This window comes from Hyaloscypha bicolor (assembly GCF_002865645.1).
Source record: "Hyaloscypha bicolor E unplaced genomic scaffold K444scaffold_162, whole genome shotgun sequence".
In the NCBI taxonomy this organism is placed as follows: domain Eukaryota; kingdom Fungi; phylum Ascomycota; class Leotiomycetes; order Helotiales; family Hyaloscyphaceae; genus Hyaloscypha; species Hyaloscypha bicolor.
Window position 1 is genome coordinate 253,087 of NW_020194664.1, and position 17,874 is coordinate 270,960.

Below are 17,874 nucleotides of genomic sequence, written 5' to 3' on the forward strand. Positions count from 1 at the left end.
GTATAATATAGTAATAATCTTTATTAATTACCTAGGCAAGTACCCTATTATAATTCTCGTCCGAGATATAATAATAGCTAAAGAGTTAGTATCTCTATTCCTTACTTATATAGTTTACTAAATTAGTATTCCGGAGACTATAGTATCTAATTAAGGCCCCTAGTTCATATCGGATTTCTGAAACGAGTTCTATAAGTATATTAGTATAAAGCTTAAGTTATTAACTACTAATTATCCCTAAACTAATAGCTAAATAGAGATTATTAACTAGTACTTTAACTAATAGCTATATCCTTATATAAATTACTACTAGGATAATTGGGATAAATAGGTAGTAATAATTAATTACTAGCAGGTAGCTCTAGTCTATAAGACTATAGGCTAATTCCTGTTTCTTATTAAGAAGGGCTATAAACCGCAAATATTATTTAACTAGGAAACTTAAGTATAATCGGACATTTTAAAGAAAGAGCTAAATAGGTAAGAAGTAAAGGCCCTAGTAATACGGCTCTATAAATTATAGTAAAAGATATAGGAAAATATAATACAAGTATAAAAGTATTATATTACCTAAGCTAATAAATATTACCGACTAGTAAACTTCAGAATAGGAGATAAGATATGAATTACTACTAAGTACTAGAAGAATAACTATCCGAGCTATAAGCTAGCCTACTAAATAGAAGAATTATACGAAATCCTGGAATAAATAGGATATTTCTTTAAGCTTAAGCTTCCGGAATTAATAAGAATATATCCGGTATTCTATATAGAGAAGCTATATAAGGATCTAGGTAATTCTCTTTCCGGATAAGCAAATCCGGAGCCTCTACTATTAGAACTATAAAACGGGGAAACGGAATACGAAGTTCAAGAGATACTAGTAGTAAAGCTATTCTATAGGAAGCTCAAGTACCGAGTCTAGTAGAAAGGATAGAATCCAGATCCGGAGTAGTATCCTATATCCTTATTAAGTAATAGTATTCTGGCTCTTTAGAGCTTCTATAACAAGAACCCCGAATAGCCAGGACCGCCCCAGAACCTCTCCTATTAGTTAGACTATACCAAGAATAATAGACTACCGGAACTATATAATACGGACGGAAATTCTTATAAGTTGCATATAAAAGGCCCTGGCCTTTCGTATATAACTATAACTTGAGAATTCGACAGGAACTTTCGAAGTTCGGGAACGAGCTTACTTCGAGGGAGGAGTAATATTACGGTTATTATAATACGGTACTAGTAGGGATTAGACTAGAGCTAGCTAGGCATCTGGTATCTGAGTAAGGCATCTGGTATCTGAGTAAGGCATCTGGTATCTGAGTAAGGCATCTGGTATCTGAGCGTGATATCTATAGTCACCTAATAGTTATACGTAACCCTGTACTTAAGCTAGTATATGGGCCCGTATATAGCTCGCAATTATTTAGATCCGAGGCTTCTTCGAGATCCTCTTCTCTCTTTAGCTTTGAATCATTGAAATAGAGACAGTCTAACCACGCCTTCCAGGCCCTAGATCTTGTACTCGTAATAGCCCGTATAGAAATACTAAACTTATATAGCTTTTATTTATATTACTTGTATTTTATTTACTTATATTTTACTTTAGTTTATAATTATAATTACTTACTTATACTTTATTTTAATTTATAATTATAATATCTTAATTAATCTAACCTAAATTAAATTAATTATATTATTCTAGGTATTACTGCCTTTAATTAATCTTTTACTTCTCCCTAAAGAATAGCTAGCGAACTATAATATATACTTTATACCTTGAGTAATAGGCCCTATATTATATAATAATTCAGGGGTAAAAAAGGAAGAGAGAATAAGAAAGAGAAGAGCCTATAGGTAAGTTAACGGATTTATTTACGGGCAGGCTAACTTTTCTAGGCCTGTAAACCTATTACTCTAGCTACTTATAACTCCGTAATCTCGGCTGCTTTCTTACTTGCGAACCCTGCTAGTACCGAAATACTAAATTAAATCAGTATTAATTTCGTATTCAGAATCTAAACCCTTCTCCTATCTATACCGCTCTTGCGAATTATATCTAGCTTCGGCAGCAGGCTACTAGCAAGAAGAAGAGGGGATAGGCCGGATACCGGGTAATTACGATTAATAATTATATACGAGAGCCGACCCAAGAGAAGGAGCAGGAGCTCCAGAACCGGCAGTAATAGCGTGAGGATAGGAAGGCAAAGAGGAGGGTTTGGGAGAGAGAGAGAAAGGGATTATTACGAGAAAATTATTTAAAAAGGGGGCAGCCTAAAGGAGAGTTTGAGGCGTAGTAGGAGGAGAGGTTAAAGGAGAGGCAGAGAGCAGATGAGTTTCTAAAAGTAAGGGATAAGGCAAGGAGGAAAATAAAGAGGGATGGAGAGAAGCGGGCAGAGTGGATAGAGAGGGAAGAACGGGAGAGGAGGGAGAGGGAGAGGGAAGAGAGAGAGGAGAGAGAGGGGCAGGCTAAAGAAGAAGCTTGCGGACCAGTAGAGAGGCAGGCTTGCGAGCTGAGAGAGAGGCAAGCGGAGTTATATATAGACGAATACGAATATTGCAATGATTATTAGCTTTAATTCCAGGGCAAGTGAGGCTTGGGAGGGCCCGCAAGAAGGAGAGAGCTCTGCGGGCGTAAGTGAGGCTTGGGAGGGAAGGAAGAGCCCTATAAGTAAGGGTGCAAGTAGGAGTGAGGCTTGGGAGGGGCCGCAAGAGGAAGAGAGCTTTGCGGGTGAAAGTAAGGCTTGGGAGTGAGTTACGGGTGAGAGTACAGATAGTAAGGGGCTTGCAGGGCGAGTGAGGCTTGGGAGGGCCTGTAAGGGGAAAGGGGGAGCTTTGCGGGTGAGAGTGAGGCTTGGAAGGGAGCTACGGGTAAGAGTACGGGTGGTAACGGGCTTGCAGGGGCAAGTAAGGCTTGAGAGGGCTGGCAAGAGAGCCAGAAGATCCGAGAGAGCTTTATAGTTCCGGTAAATGGCCTACAAAAGCAATACTACTCCCTTGCAATCGAAAAAAGCCTCTTATAGACTTTGGCCAGTTCTATACTTGTAATACGTACCGGGAACGGAACAAGAAAGCAAACCGGGCCCGGTATATAAAGCAAAAAGCTAAAGATTTAAATAAAAGCTCTTAAAAAGACTAATTTCCCGTATGCTTATACGTTATATTAGTGCGAGCTTGCGAGTGCAATGTGGCTATACTTAAGGAGAAGGTTTTATAAGTAATAAAGAGCTCAATAATTACAAGTAAGGCTTAATATAGCCTATAAAAGAAAAGAAAGAGCTCTATATTAAAGCTAAAATCGTTTTCTTAATCTCGTATTATACTTATAATAATAATAATAATTTATTATTAAAGAAAAATATAAAGATATTATTATTACGGGTATAATATTCAGGGCTTGGAAAGCAAGGTAGAAGGTCCCTTACGAAAACGATTCGAAGCTAAAGGAGGAAAGACTAGAATATAGGAGGCTGCGAGGGTAAAGTATACCTGTAATATACTAAGCCCGTAAGGGGCTTAGTATTCTAAATATCTCTATATACATTCCCATACTAGCTATTAGGTAATAGAATATCGAAACCTGAACTATAATAATTATTAAATTATTACTTATAATTAGTAAGGCTAAAGCTAACTCGTAAAAAATCCAATTAAATACTATTATTATAAGCTATTAAAAACAAATATAAGGCTATAATTAAATTATTACTTAAAATTAATTATATTGAAATTAATTTAAGAAATAAGATTTTTAATTAAATATTATTCTTGCAAGCTATAAAAATAAATATATAATTATTATTAATTTATTACTTGAAACTACCTAAATTAAAGTTAACTCAAAAGATAATAGTAATTAAATTCTATTCTTATAAGCTACTAATAAGAAGTACGAGACTATTATTAAGTTATTACTTAAGATTAACTAAGTCGAGATTAATTCGAAAGATATATATTACCGGATACTGCTTTTACGGGCTACTGAGAACAGGTACGAGGCTATTATTAAGCTATTACTCGAGACTAACCATCTTTCTTTCCGCAGAACTTCTCGAGTATCCGTATGCCTAGGGTTTCGTTATTACTGAATGAGGAATTGTCCGCCCAGTGAGCGATTTCTTTGCTTATTCAGTTGATCCGTCGGTTCCAAGATACTGTGAAAACCGAGATACGTTTCATCCACCCCTTTTGAACCCGAGGGAGGACATTTTGCGGCCTGGAGGGCAGTATATCGCATACAGGTCATGAATTCTTCGGCGAGGACATAGAAAAGCCATTCATCCTCTTCGCTGTTGAATTCAGCGTTGCCAAAGCGAGTACCGTATGAGTCGCACGTCAAAGTCCGGAAGAAAGCCTGCCGCCAAGGGATTTCGGTTGGGTGTTTCGCTTTAACGGAGTCCGATGTTGCGAGCAGTGTGGGCAAAAACTACTCAAGCTACTCAAGCTACTCTAGAGTAGTCTTGAGTAGAGTAGAGTAGAGTACTACTCTAGAGTAACTCAAGAGTAGTCACGTGCAAGTCACGTAAATGTAATAAATCGATATTTATTTAATTATTAATAAATAAATAAGGTACATATTAAGTAGCACTATATAATTTTAGCTAGAGCTTATATAAGGCTACTTAAATACCACTTTTCTTTTATAAAAACCAGATTTCCCTCCTCGAAATCTTTCTTTTCCTGCTTTTTTTCTTCTCCTTTTACTTCTTCTAATTCGTCTTTAAATAACCCCCAGCTTTTTAAGTAAGATATTATCTTAATAGTACTCTTATTAAGTCTATTATATAATTTAAATAATAAGAGTACCTTGAGAGAAGAGTTTGCCCTTAATAGCTAAGGAAGCCTATGAATATATTAAGGTTCTAGCTTGCTTACTAAGCCTTGCCACTACTTAATTGGGCAGTGCAGTAGCGCTAGACTCGGGCTACCCCGGAGCCTTACCTAATTAGGCTAGTGTGTCACGTGTAACATCACGTGGAGTATCACGTGCATACTACTCAACTACTCTAGAATATTCTAGAGTAGTTGAGTAGAGTATTGAGTAGAGTATGAGTAGTGAGAAATTTATTTGAGTAGAATATGAGTAGGCCCCACTACTCTACTCTACTCTACTCATTTCCCACACTGGTTGCGAGTGCAAGCCACTCCCAAATCCACTCTTGCTCTGTATCCAGCGGGGACTTTGGTAGTTTGACAGTTCCCGGGTCGTTGATATCGAGTATTTCGCCGTAAATTATTCCACGTGCACGGTGGATATCCGAGTCGGGGAAAGTAAACTCAGCTTTCCTGTTTTTGGCTACGCGATAAACTTTCCACCTTGTTGAAATTGGTACGCTACTATAGCTAGCTTACCAGTCCTTCCAGCACCAGGTTCAACCACTCATTTAGGATTCTCCACTCTCATTTGTCATGCGTCACTCGCCGAGCCTACCAAGCTTACTAGTATATCGTCATTTTGATTACCTTTGATTTATTAGCTAATTAATAATATATCAGAGAAAGCGGGCTCGGTATTACCGGTATCGCCAAAGGGTAATGGGAATAAATCCCTTACTTTGGATACTTTTCCTCTGTTTCTAGAACTCACTCTTCTATATCTAGTCATTATGCAGTCTGTCAACCTTTAATATATCGATTACTTTACAATACACCTCCATGGGAGGTCTACAACATTTCGTCTCCCTAAAGATCGTCTGACGTATTCTGGAACCCAACTTGAATAGTTCATCCTCGTAGAAGCGGTAGGATGCGCAAAGCGAAACCCAGCGAGGGATATAGCATCTAATCGCAAAGTTGCATGAACCAAGCCCATAGTGAACATTATATTGATCTTTTCAAAAGTGAGTTCGTAGCTTGGTTGCATTGGCAACTATTGACTATCAATGGACCAAATATACTATAAAATCTGTCTCGAGGGTCTGTACAAAAGAATCCCAAAGTCCGTTTAATCAGAGACAGTATGTCGGGCTCTATATTCCTTCGTCCCAATTGTTCGATGGCAAGGAAGCTCAAATCTCAGACCGAAGAAAAGTGACCATGTGATAACATGCGATCAATGTCGACACTAAGCAGATGGTCGTCACTGAGATTCGATGTGCTCCGAGTTGTCCTCCAAAAATCGACGGTCAAGTCAAACTTGTCGAAGTCAATTAACTCTTCGCCGCAGAGTATCAATCGAGCCTTGTGTTGAATTGGTACTAGCTTACTAGTCCTTCCAGTACCAGGTTCAACTACTAATATTAGCTTCGCCACTCTCATTTATAATGGTTTACTATGGAAGCCTATGGAATAGCTCACTATGGAAGCTCAGGGAACGCTCACTAATATATATGAGTCATCTGATTTATAATATACTGGAGGAAATCGCCACCCACTAGTGGGTATATAAGAACTGTACTTTAGATTCCCTCCTCTCCTTTTTTACTCTTCACTCTCCTGTATCTAGTCATTTTACAGATTGTCAACCTCCAATATATCGATTTATCATCAATAAATCGATCACTTTCCAATACCTTGGCTAGAACAACCTCTTGGATAATCCACATCCGACTCCAGTAGCTCCTCATCAGCAAAGAATCGACTGCTTGAATGCTCCACTTATCAACCGGTTCGTCGACGAATGACATGACTGTCCATAAAGGTCTGGTTCAAAATCGTCCTGGAACGAGCCTCTGAGCAGAGAGAATACCGGCATGCCACCTCCTGAGGAAAGCTATTGCAAGGTTGCTATTGTTCTCTTCTTCCCCTAACCATATAATAGCACTATCCGCTTGAGAGTAAATCTTTCCTATAAGAGGTAGCTAATGATTTTTCTCTAATACGAAGGTTTAATTAATATATATTACATTAATCCAAAATCTAGTAAGTTCTTTCTAATAGTATAACCTCTTTAAGGCTATAATTAAATTTGTTATAACTTGAAATAAAGTTCTAATAATATTAATTTCTTTAATAATATTAGTATTATTTCAGGTATATAAGAATATAATATATATTAGAGATATTCTTAATTCTATTATACTAATATTATAAAGCATTTTATTATTAAATTCTAAAAATAATTTAATTATAACTAGTTTAATTTTATTCGAGCTATTTTAAAGAGGCTTATAAATAGAAATAAATGAGTTTAATATAAATATCTTAAAAGTATAAATCTTAAAATAATTTAAACTATAATTTAAATATTTTTAAATATATTATTATTAAATAAAAAGATAATAAATAAATAATATTTAGCTTATAATACTATTCTGTTTTAAATAGCTTATTATATATATATATATATATATTAGAATTTAACTAATATAATTATTTAATAAACTTATATTTAATAAATTACTTTTATATTAAATATTTTATTATAAATTAATATCTTTTTATGAGATTTTTTATATATTCTAGTTTTAATTAATTATAATTATATAAGTTTAAAAGATTATATTATAAAATAGTTATATTTAAAATAAAATAATTTAATATATTTTATTTATATTTTAAACTAAAATATAAAAGCAAATAATATTAGAAATTATCTAATTTACTAAATAAAAGCAAATACAATATTAATTCTTATAATATAAAATTCTTATAATTTTATATTATATTTAATTATTAAAAAAATTATATAAAAGTTAAATATACTTCTTTTCTATTTTATAAAGCTATTTTAGAGGGTTTTAGAAATTATATTAAAACTTAATATAATTTTCTAATAATAGTATTTTCAGTATTTTTTAATATTATTTGCTTTTATAATTCGAGCTATAATTATATAAAAGTAGCTATTACCTAATTAGTTTTATTTAGCTAGCTAGTATTTTTATTTTTATTTTTATTTTTATTTTTATTTTTATTTTTATTTTTTTTAATCTTTTTTAATTTTTATTTAATTTTTATTTAATTTGTTTTTAACTTAGTATTTTTAATATATAAGATTCTTAAATTTTTGAGCTTTAGTTATTGTCTTAATTCTTTTATTATAATAATAATATAATTCGAATTGCTTTTATTTAAATTATATTAATTTAGCCTAATAAAACTTAAAATAAACTAAAAATTTATATTAAAATTAAAACTATTTTAGCTAATAATTCAAAAGTTTATATTACTCTATTTTAAATTATAATATTTTTTATTTTTTTTATTTTTTTATTAAAAATATTATTAAAAATATTATTTATAATAATATAATATTCTTTTAAATATTAATTTTAAATATTTAAATTTTAGACTTGCTTTTTAATATAAAATTCGAAATTATTAGTTATTTTAAAAGTAATTAGTAATTATAATATATAAAAACCCGTTTTATATAAATATATATTTTTTAATTACTAGTATTTGCTAATAATTAAATAATAGTATTTAAAACCCGATATTAAAGGCTAGCCTTTAATAATTTAAAACGTTTTTATAAAATATAAAAAATAAATAATTATTATAATTATAAATTTTTTTTAAAATAATATCTAATAATTTTAAGTTTTAAGATTTATATTTCTTTATATAATAAATATATATAATAATATATAAATAAATATTAGATATTATATATCTAGTTTTTTATTTTAAATAAAAGTTAAATTAAAATTATATAAATTATATAAAATTATATTTTCTAATTAAATATTAGAAAATATATAAATAAATACTTTTAGTTTTAAAAATGTATTAATTCGTTTTTTTATTAAAGTTAATTCTTAAAAATCAATTATATTTATAAATCTTACTTTATAGCTTTTTTATTTTAATTATTTATATATTTATTTATTATTATATGTTTTATATTTTAAATAAAATAATTTATTATAAAATAATTTATTATAAAATAATTTATTATAAAATAATTTATTATAAAATAATTTATTATAAAATAATTTATTATAAAATAATTTATTATAAAATAATTTATTATAAAATAATTATTATAAAATAATTTATTATAAAATAATTTATTATAAAATAATTTATTATAAATAATTTATTATAAATAATTTATTATAAAATAATTTATTATAAAATATTTATTATAAAAATAATTTATTATAAAATAATTTATTATAAAATAATTTATTATAAAATAATTTATTATAAAAATAATTTATTATAAAATAATTTATTATAAAATAATTTATTATAAAATAATTTATTATAAAATAATTTATTATAAAATAATTTATTATAAAATAATTTATTATAAAATAACTAATTACTAAAGTATTAATTAATAAGATAATAATAATAATAAATATGTTAGCGGCTTATTATTATATTACTAAAATTAGAAATAAAGATATAATAAAAGAAGAATTTAAAAGAATTTAAAATTTGAAATTATTATTTTAAAGATATTTAAATATTTAATATAAAGTTTATTATATTTCTAGTAATATTCTTAATTTATAAGGCTTTAAAAACCCGAGAATTACTAATTTATAAAAAAAAATATTAAAGAAGCCTAGAATTTCTTTTATTAAATAAAGCTAAAATAATATAAAAATAAAAAAAGCTATAAATTATATTTCTTACTTTAAAAATATAGCTAGAAATATCTAGAAATATAAAAAGTAATTAATAAATATTAATATTATAAATTAAATAACTTTTATTAAATTTATAAAGAATTTTATTTTAGATTTAAAAAATTATAATAATAGTATTCTTATTAAGTTTAAGAATATAAAATAATAATTTGAAATAAATAATTTTATTATAAAAATAAAATAATCTATTTAATAATTTAAAATAAAATTTATTATTAAAAAAGTATTTTATAAAAAAAAGCTTATTTCCTTTTTTATATTAACTTATATTCGAACTATTATAAATAGTTAACTCTTAGAGCTTTTTAGAAAAAACTTTTATATAATAAATACCAAAATTTCTCTTTTCTAGGGAATTATATATCGGAATATAATTATATTCAAATCCTTAGAGCTTAGCTTGGAATTAGAGAAAGAAAGCTCGAATATCTTTCTTTATATTTTAGTAGTTTTAAGATATAAAGAGCTTTTATTATAATTTTTTAAAACTCGGAGAAAGGGTTTTTTAAAGCTTTTACTAGCTTCAAGTATATTAAAAAAAAACTTAGCCTTATATTACTCTCTTTTCCTTTTTCTTTTTATATTTTCTCTTTTATTTTCTTTTAATAATAAATAATTTCAAGACTTATTTATTATATACTAGATACTTATTACTTTTAGTCTTTCTTTATAGGCCTATAAGTATTATCTATAAGACCTATATAGCCTATATAGTCTGTATTTCTTTTCTTTATTCTTAATTTATTTAACTAGTTTCTAGAAGTAATAATATATCCGAACTACTAATTAGTATCCTGTCCTATAAAAACTTAATCTAAATACTTTCTTTATTTTCCGGTAATAATAATAGTTAATTATAGATATTTCTATAAATAAGCTAGTTCTATAGTACTAGTAATGAATTTATTAATTATTTATTATAGCTCTAGTTAATATCTTAGAAAACTCTTTTATAGATTTATTTATTATATAGCCTTCTGGCTTCTTGTTATATTTCCAGCTAGTTCTTATATATATAACTAGTCTATTTATAAATTACTATATAGCTTATAAAGCCTTCTATTTTAGTTATATAAATAATTACTTTAAAGCCTATTATAAAAAGAATAATATAATACTTCCTTTAATCCACAAGCCTCTTCTATATTTCTCTTATCTCTTTATAAATAATAATCTGCTTTACCGGGCCTTTTAGGTAAATATCTGAATATATAATTATACTTTTACCTTTATATTAGTTAAATATAAAATGAATATATAAGTTAACTTCTTTTATAAAATCTAGTACTTTCAGATTTATAATAAGTTCTTCTATTTCCAAGGCCTGCTATAATTTGCTTTATATATCGAATTCTTTTTTATATAGCTCTTTTTTTATAATTCGCTTTTTATAACTAATATATAGATTACTAACTTCTTTTATTTAGATTATATAGTTCTTTTATAGCTTATAAATATATTTACAGATTATAATTCGTTTATTATAATCTATAAAATAGCCTATAAATATCTTATAAGCTAATAAACCGATTTCTGAATCTTATTTAATTTATAAATATATTTAATTCTCGAATTAGATACTAATTATTATTATAAGAACCTTCTAATAAATAATAAGATTATATCTCTTATTTCGAATAAATATACGAATATAAGCTATTATAATCTGGTATTTATAGTCTATAAAACAGGCTATAAGTATTTATAAATATATATAATTAATATTATATATATAATATATATATTACTTTATTATATTTTATTCTTTTTATATAATGACTCGGGCTAGTACTATAGTTTATAGTTATAGGACTATAATAGAATCTATTAGTAAATATAGCTCGAATAATAAGTCTTTTACTAGTATTATCTCTATATTTATTTAGCTTTCTTTTTATTTTTTTATATTAATTACCTTTTTTAATAATATATTATTAATAAGATTACTTTACTTAACTAGCTCTATTTATATTAGTAGAATATCTATATAAATATTTATATAAGACTTATAAATACTTTAATTTATAAGAATATTTATATAAGTAATATTAGCTATTACTTTATTCTCTTATTAAGCTTTATAAATAATAATTATTTTATATAGTAATTCTTTTAGAACTCGATAGCTATTATATAATACTTTAGTAAGCCAAGCTTCTTTATTACCTTTATAGCTAACTTATATTAGCTTGAGATTATAGATTACTTTTTAAATAAATAGTAAATAATTAACTATTCGAATCTCTTTTATTAGGTCTTTATTCTAAAAATATAAGAGCTTCTTATAAATCTCAAAAACTATTTTTTTAAATAATATATATACTATATTTATATATATATTTATTTTTATTTCTTAGAAAAGATATTATTTTTTTAATTTCTAATTTAGTTAATAAGATTATTTATATTAAATTCTTAGACCTATTATAGAATTCTATAAATAAACTTATAGCTATAATTACTAGCCAAATATTTTACGAGCTATATAGCCTTAATAATAATATAAAAGCCCTATATATAGTTCGTAAAATGCCTATAGCTTTATTTATATATTAGAAGAGCTTTCCTAATATATTTATAGCTATAATAATTATTTATAAGAATAAATATCTCGAATACTAATACTAGAATAATAGCTATATATTTATAGTTTATAAATTAGGCTTTCTAAATTAGGAAGTTATTTGTAATAATTACTAAATTATTTTATATAACTTATATCTTTTCTAGAAGTTCCGTTTATATATTAATATTAAGGTTTATATATTTATATAAATAATTAAGTATATTTATAAATATATTTATAAGAAAACGAATTATATAACTATAACTATTTCGGAAACAAATAATAAAATTATTTAGTATTTTTAGGCTCGATATATAGGTTCTATAAAAGCTTTCTAATATTTATTTAAATATCTAATATATTAGGAATTCTCTTTAATTTAATATTTTATAATTTACTTTTCTAAATAATATATAATTTATTTTATAGCTAATTTCTTACTCGAGAAAATTATAAATAAAGCTATAAATATTTATTTAATCTTAATAGTTTTCTTTAAATATAATATAATATAATATATAAAAACGGCTACTAATACCTATATTATAAGTTTTTATAATACTTTATATAGATTACTAAAACCCGAATATAGAAGTATTATAAATAAGAATATAGTATTAGCTATATTTATTATTATAGTCTAGTTTCGGGTAAATAGTTCTATTTATGGCTTTTACTAATAGTTATATATAGTTTATAATTCTTTAATAAGCTATATTTAATTAAGAATATTCGTTATTTTATATATTATATTACCTATATTACCTGCGGCTTAATAGAAAATAATTAGAAATTCTTCTAATACTTTAATAAGGCTATTTTATTAATAATTAGTTATAGTTTATAAATACTTTTTTTTATAAATATTTACTAGTAGCTAATTATAAATATATAAGTAATCTGGAACTAGTATAAAGAGTATTTTTATAATAATTTAGTTTATAAGCTAGCTTATAATTCGTTAATTAACTTTCTATTATTTTTAATTAATTCTTATTATAATTATAGTTTCTTTTTACTTAATTTTAGTTTTATAAATCTCTAGTAAATATTTATAAATATTACTTTATCTGAAAATACTTTTAACTAGACTATAAGCTATTATATTACTAATTTACAAGTTAATTATACTTATAAGATATTACTAGTAACTATAATATAAGTCTAGCTAAATATAGACTAGTATTCTTATTTTTAAATAATTATAATAATAATTATAAACGATTTATAGATTATTTATTTCTATTTATAAGGCCCGGGTAATACTAGTAAAATATTTCTTTATAAAACTCTTTATTATTATTATTATAACTAAAATAAAATAGTTCTATATATGATATTAATAGATATTATAGTTTTTTTTCTAATTCCGGATTCTATTTGAGCTTAATAAGTTATTTATAAGTATAATTACTAAAATAAGCCGGCTTAGGGCTTTTTTATAATCTATAAACCTAATTATCTGAAATAAAATACTTATATAATATAAGTATTACTTTAAAGTAGTATATTAGCTAATAGTTGATTTATAATTAGTAGTAAATAATATTCTTTTTAGAAAGATATTTATAATTTTCGGAAAAAAACTTTATTTAGATTTTATTAATAGTTTTAAATAATTTATAAGCTAATATAATACAGGTCTATTTATAGTAAATATAGATCTGGCTATAGCTCTATTAGTTATTATTATAGATTAATATATAAATCTATAATAATTTATTTAAATAGGATTTTATAGACTAGATTAGTAGTTTTTTATATAACTTATCTTTAAATAAATAAATTATATTTCTGTTTTTTATTTTATATATCTAGTTAGTTATAGACCTAATTAATTATATTTATTTATAAAAGCGACTTTTATAGGCCCTATATAATTACTAGGCCTTTAGTAAATAAGTAATTCTATTAATCCTAAATAATATAGTTTATAAACTTAATTAAATAATCCTAGATATATTTCCTGGCCAGAAACAGATATATTTTATAGTAAATTTAGCTAATATAAATAAGATAAATCCTGAAATTATAAAATTACCTCTAAAAGTTTTATAAAATATCTATTTACTAGATTTACTTTTTTCTAAGCTATAATTTAAGATTAGTATATCTATAATACTTTTATAAAATCTTTATCTATAGAAAGAACTTTATAACGGGTTATAGATATTAATTTATAGCTTTAGGAAATTCTTAATTCGGGTATAATTACTAGATAATAACTTTAATAGCTAATTATAGACAATTCTATAAATTAAGTTCTAGTTTATAAATTAGTAATTATCTTTTATACTTTCTTATAAATAGTTCCTATTTATTTTATTTTTTATAATAATTATTAATAATATATATAAAGATTATAGAATAGGGAGTTATATTAAATAGTAAAAGAGTTAATTAAACTAGCTAGAAAAGAGCTTAAATAAAGTATAAAGTTTCAGGAAATAAGTATATAGATCCTAACTAAGTAAAGTAATTATACTAGCCCTAATTTAGTAAATCTCACTATAATATACTCCCCAGGAAAGCATAATACCATATTTTACCTATTTTACCTAATTAGAGAGCCTTAAAATAGCGAAATTAATTTAATATATGAGTTTTATAAAGCCATATTAATATTCCTATCCAAATAGGCTTAGTATATATCGTTTTCCCAGATTACTAAATTCCAGGGGATCCCTATATAAACCCTCCCTTTTTACTAACTCTAGGGCCTCTAATTAAATATTCTTCTTTAATATTCTTCCAGAGATTTCTTCCCAAGCTTCTAATTATTATAAATATAGCTTCTATCTTTTCTTATATTACTATTAAGTTAATTCCGGCTCGCAAATCCAAGGTATTTTTAACCCAAAATACGTTCTTGCTTTATCTTTTATTAACTTTAAATAGTATTAAATAGCTCGCAAGTCTGCTATAAGTATAGCTCTTAACTATTAATATAAAGCTCACTTTTAATAGAATATTAAGGTTTAGATTTCTATAACGTCTTTTAATATTTCTAGTATCCTTTTACTAAAGATAAAGAAATCTATTTCAAAGTCTTATACTTCTTGTCCTATTTATACTAGTTTTAGAAAGATCTCTTATATGGGTTATTATAAGTTCTCTATACTATTTCAAAGCTTGTTTTGACTTAATATAGTCTTATTTACTCTAAAGAACAAGAGTAATAGTTCTTACTATAATATTATTAGTAGAAGTTCTTATTATTAGAAATATACTTCTGGTTATTCTTATTTAACTATTCTAATCTCTTATATTTCTATTATATAGCTCTTTCTTATAAAACTTCTAATTACTAAAGATACTATAAGCTTCCTTTTCTTAATTCTCTTTTATAAATTCTAACTATTTTAAAGCATTTGTCTGCTTTTAGATATTTTATTTATATTATACTTGAGATTACCGAATCTAATAAAGAGAATAGTAATAAGAGCTTTTCTACTAAGGTTTAAGAGGCTATTAATAAGAATAAGAAGTAGTCTAATTAGATAAAGGGCCTCCTATATAAGCTTATTAATACTATAGTAAAGTGCCTTTAGATCTCCTGCTATTGGCTCTTAAGCTTTATTATTTTAATAGATTTTATAAATAAAAGATATAAATAAAAGCCTCTTTTTATATTATTTAATTATTTTGATTTTTGCTTTAGTATTTTAAAGATTTAATAAAGCTCTAAAATTCTCGAATTTGAATTAGGATAAATTTTTTATAAGTTTATTTACAAGTATATTACTTATTTAAAGATATATAACTTGAAATACTCTTTTACTATATTCTTAATATAGCTATATGTTCTGGATATTAATATAATAAAGCTTTATAATAATTCTTTTATTTTCTCTAATAATTAGTTAAATAATTTACTTATTATTATAGAATATAATCTAGAGCTCTCTAAGATCTAAATATAGATCCCTAAATAGCCTCTAAAAAGCTATAATTTCCTTTATTATATAAGCGATTTTATATATTTCTAATTTAATTAAAGAGGTAGTTATAAAGCTTTATTAAATAGCTTTCTATAATATTAAACCTTTAAATAAGGAGATTACATACCTATAGCTTAATTATTATATATTTAGGTTATTTATATAGAAAATAATAAAGACCTTATAATCTATATTTATATAAATATAAGGCTTTTTATTAAGTCTAGAAAGTTTAATTCTCTTAAGAATATCTATTTAATACTTGTATTATAGAACAGGAAAGTCTTATAGCTTATATAAAGCTCGATTTATTTCTATTATATATTCTGGTATCTTAAAACTATCTAGTAGCTTATATATTACTATAGGCCTATTAGAATTTCTTTCTGTATTAATAAATGCATTTATAATATTAAATTACTTTATTTCCAGATTAAAATAAGCTATAATTATACTAGCTATTTAAAAAGACCTTATTACAAGTATAGTAATATATATAAATAAGAGTAATATCTTCTTTTAGAGATCTCTATAAACTATTAGCCTTAAGTAATACCGAGTAATATATTTATTAGAATTAATTTTATATATAAATACTTATTTTAAAGAAATCGAAAATATATTTACTTTATTACTAGAAATAATTCTCTAATAATATCGAGCTTTAAAGTTATTAATTTCTAGTTTAGTATCCGATTTGAAGTATTTCCTAACTAAATGCTTTTCTAGATTATTTCATGTTTTTAGAGCCTTTAAAAGATTATTAATATGAATTTTTCTTATTATTATATTACCTAAAATACTCTATTCTAGGTATATTCTTAATTAAACTACTATTATAATTATAATATATATAGTCTTATAATTGAATTCCTTTTTATAATTCTCTAGTTAATTAGGCTAGAGAGATCCTAAAAGAAATTCTAAATAGTTAATCTAATTTAATTCATTTATTATTTATAGTAATATACTTATTATAGTAATTATATTACTACTAGCTTTATTTAAATCTCTGTTCTAATTATTTTCTTTATATAAGTATATTTGAATTAGCCTATTTCTAGTTTTAATAATTAGCTTCTTTATCTATTTTCTCTTTAGTTTTATTATTTAATCTTCTATTTTAGCTAAGCTATTTGCTTTTTCTATAGAGAATTTTCCTATTTCTATTAAGCTATTTACTCGTTCTATAAGTAAGTTTCCTGCTTTACTTATAAAAGCTATTAGTAGATCTTATTACTAGTCCTAAGAAGATTCTTTCCTACTTTTATTAGTTTAATATATTTCCCTAATAATTCTAATATACTTATTATATTTCTCTTTATAGTACTAAGCCTTCTTAAAAGCTTAGTACCTTTATTTCTATTACTTCTAGGCTCTAGTATACTTTCTGGCTCTGGAGCTTTTTATAGAATTATGAGTTCTATTTCTAATAAGGCTATAAAGCTCTCTATCCCTAAATTATAACTTATTAGTATATTTGTTAGCTCTTTTAATTATTGGTTTATTTACTTATTACCTCCTAGTTTAGGCTCATTTTCTATTTATTCTAATAAGCTATTATATTATAATTCCTTATTCTTAAAGATTAATTTAGTATTCTAAATCTTATTCTCTAGAAGTAGTTCTATTATATTTTTTATAATCTCTATACTATAGCCTTTAGTATATTTATAATTCTTTTTATAGAGAATATTCTTATTAAATATAATATTATATATAATAATTATTTTATTAAATATAAGAACCCAGATTTTATAAATATTAGATATAATATATCTAATTAAATATTTAATATACCCGTATAATATAATCTTAA

General features: G+C 24.7%; 2 protein-coding genes across 2 annotated transcripts; both read right to left on the reverse strand.

Annotated features, from left to right (window-relative positions):
- Positions 1–5,431: 5,431 nt before the first annotated feature.
- Positions 5,432–6,829, reverse strand: K444DRAFT_186820 (uncharacterized protein). Its single transcript, XM_024870892.1, has 3 exons — positions 6,435–6,829; positions 5,558–5,591; positions 5,432–5,466 (listed from the first exon to the last, which is right to left on the reverse strand). The coding sequence occupies exons 1-2, from the start codon at positions 6,627–6,629 to the stop codon at positions 5,580–5,582; spliced, it is 207 nt and encodes a 68-aa protein (XP_024730112.1). The 5' UTR covers positions 6,630–6,829; the 3' UTR covers positions 5,432–5,466; positions 5,558–5,579.
- K444DRAFT_542000 (uncharacterized protein) lies at positions 6,651–6,803 on the reverse strand (the record flags this gene model as incomplete). Its single annotated transcript, XM_024875842.1, has 1 exon — positions 6,651–6,803. A coding segment is annotated over one exon (153 nt), but the record flags the coding sequence as incomplete, so codon positions are not given.
- Positions 6,830–17,874: the final 11,045 nt, after the last annotated feature.

What these genes read in the sequence shown, in the direction of transcription:
- K444DRAFT_186820 (XM_024870892.1), bottom strand. Translation starts at nt 6,629, where the DNA reads ATGTCATTCGTCGACGAACCGGTTGATAAGTGGAGCATTCAAGCAGTC.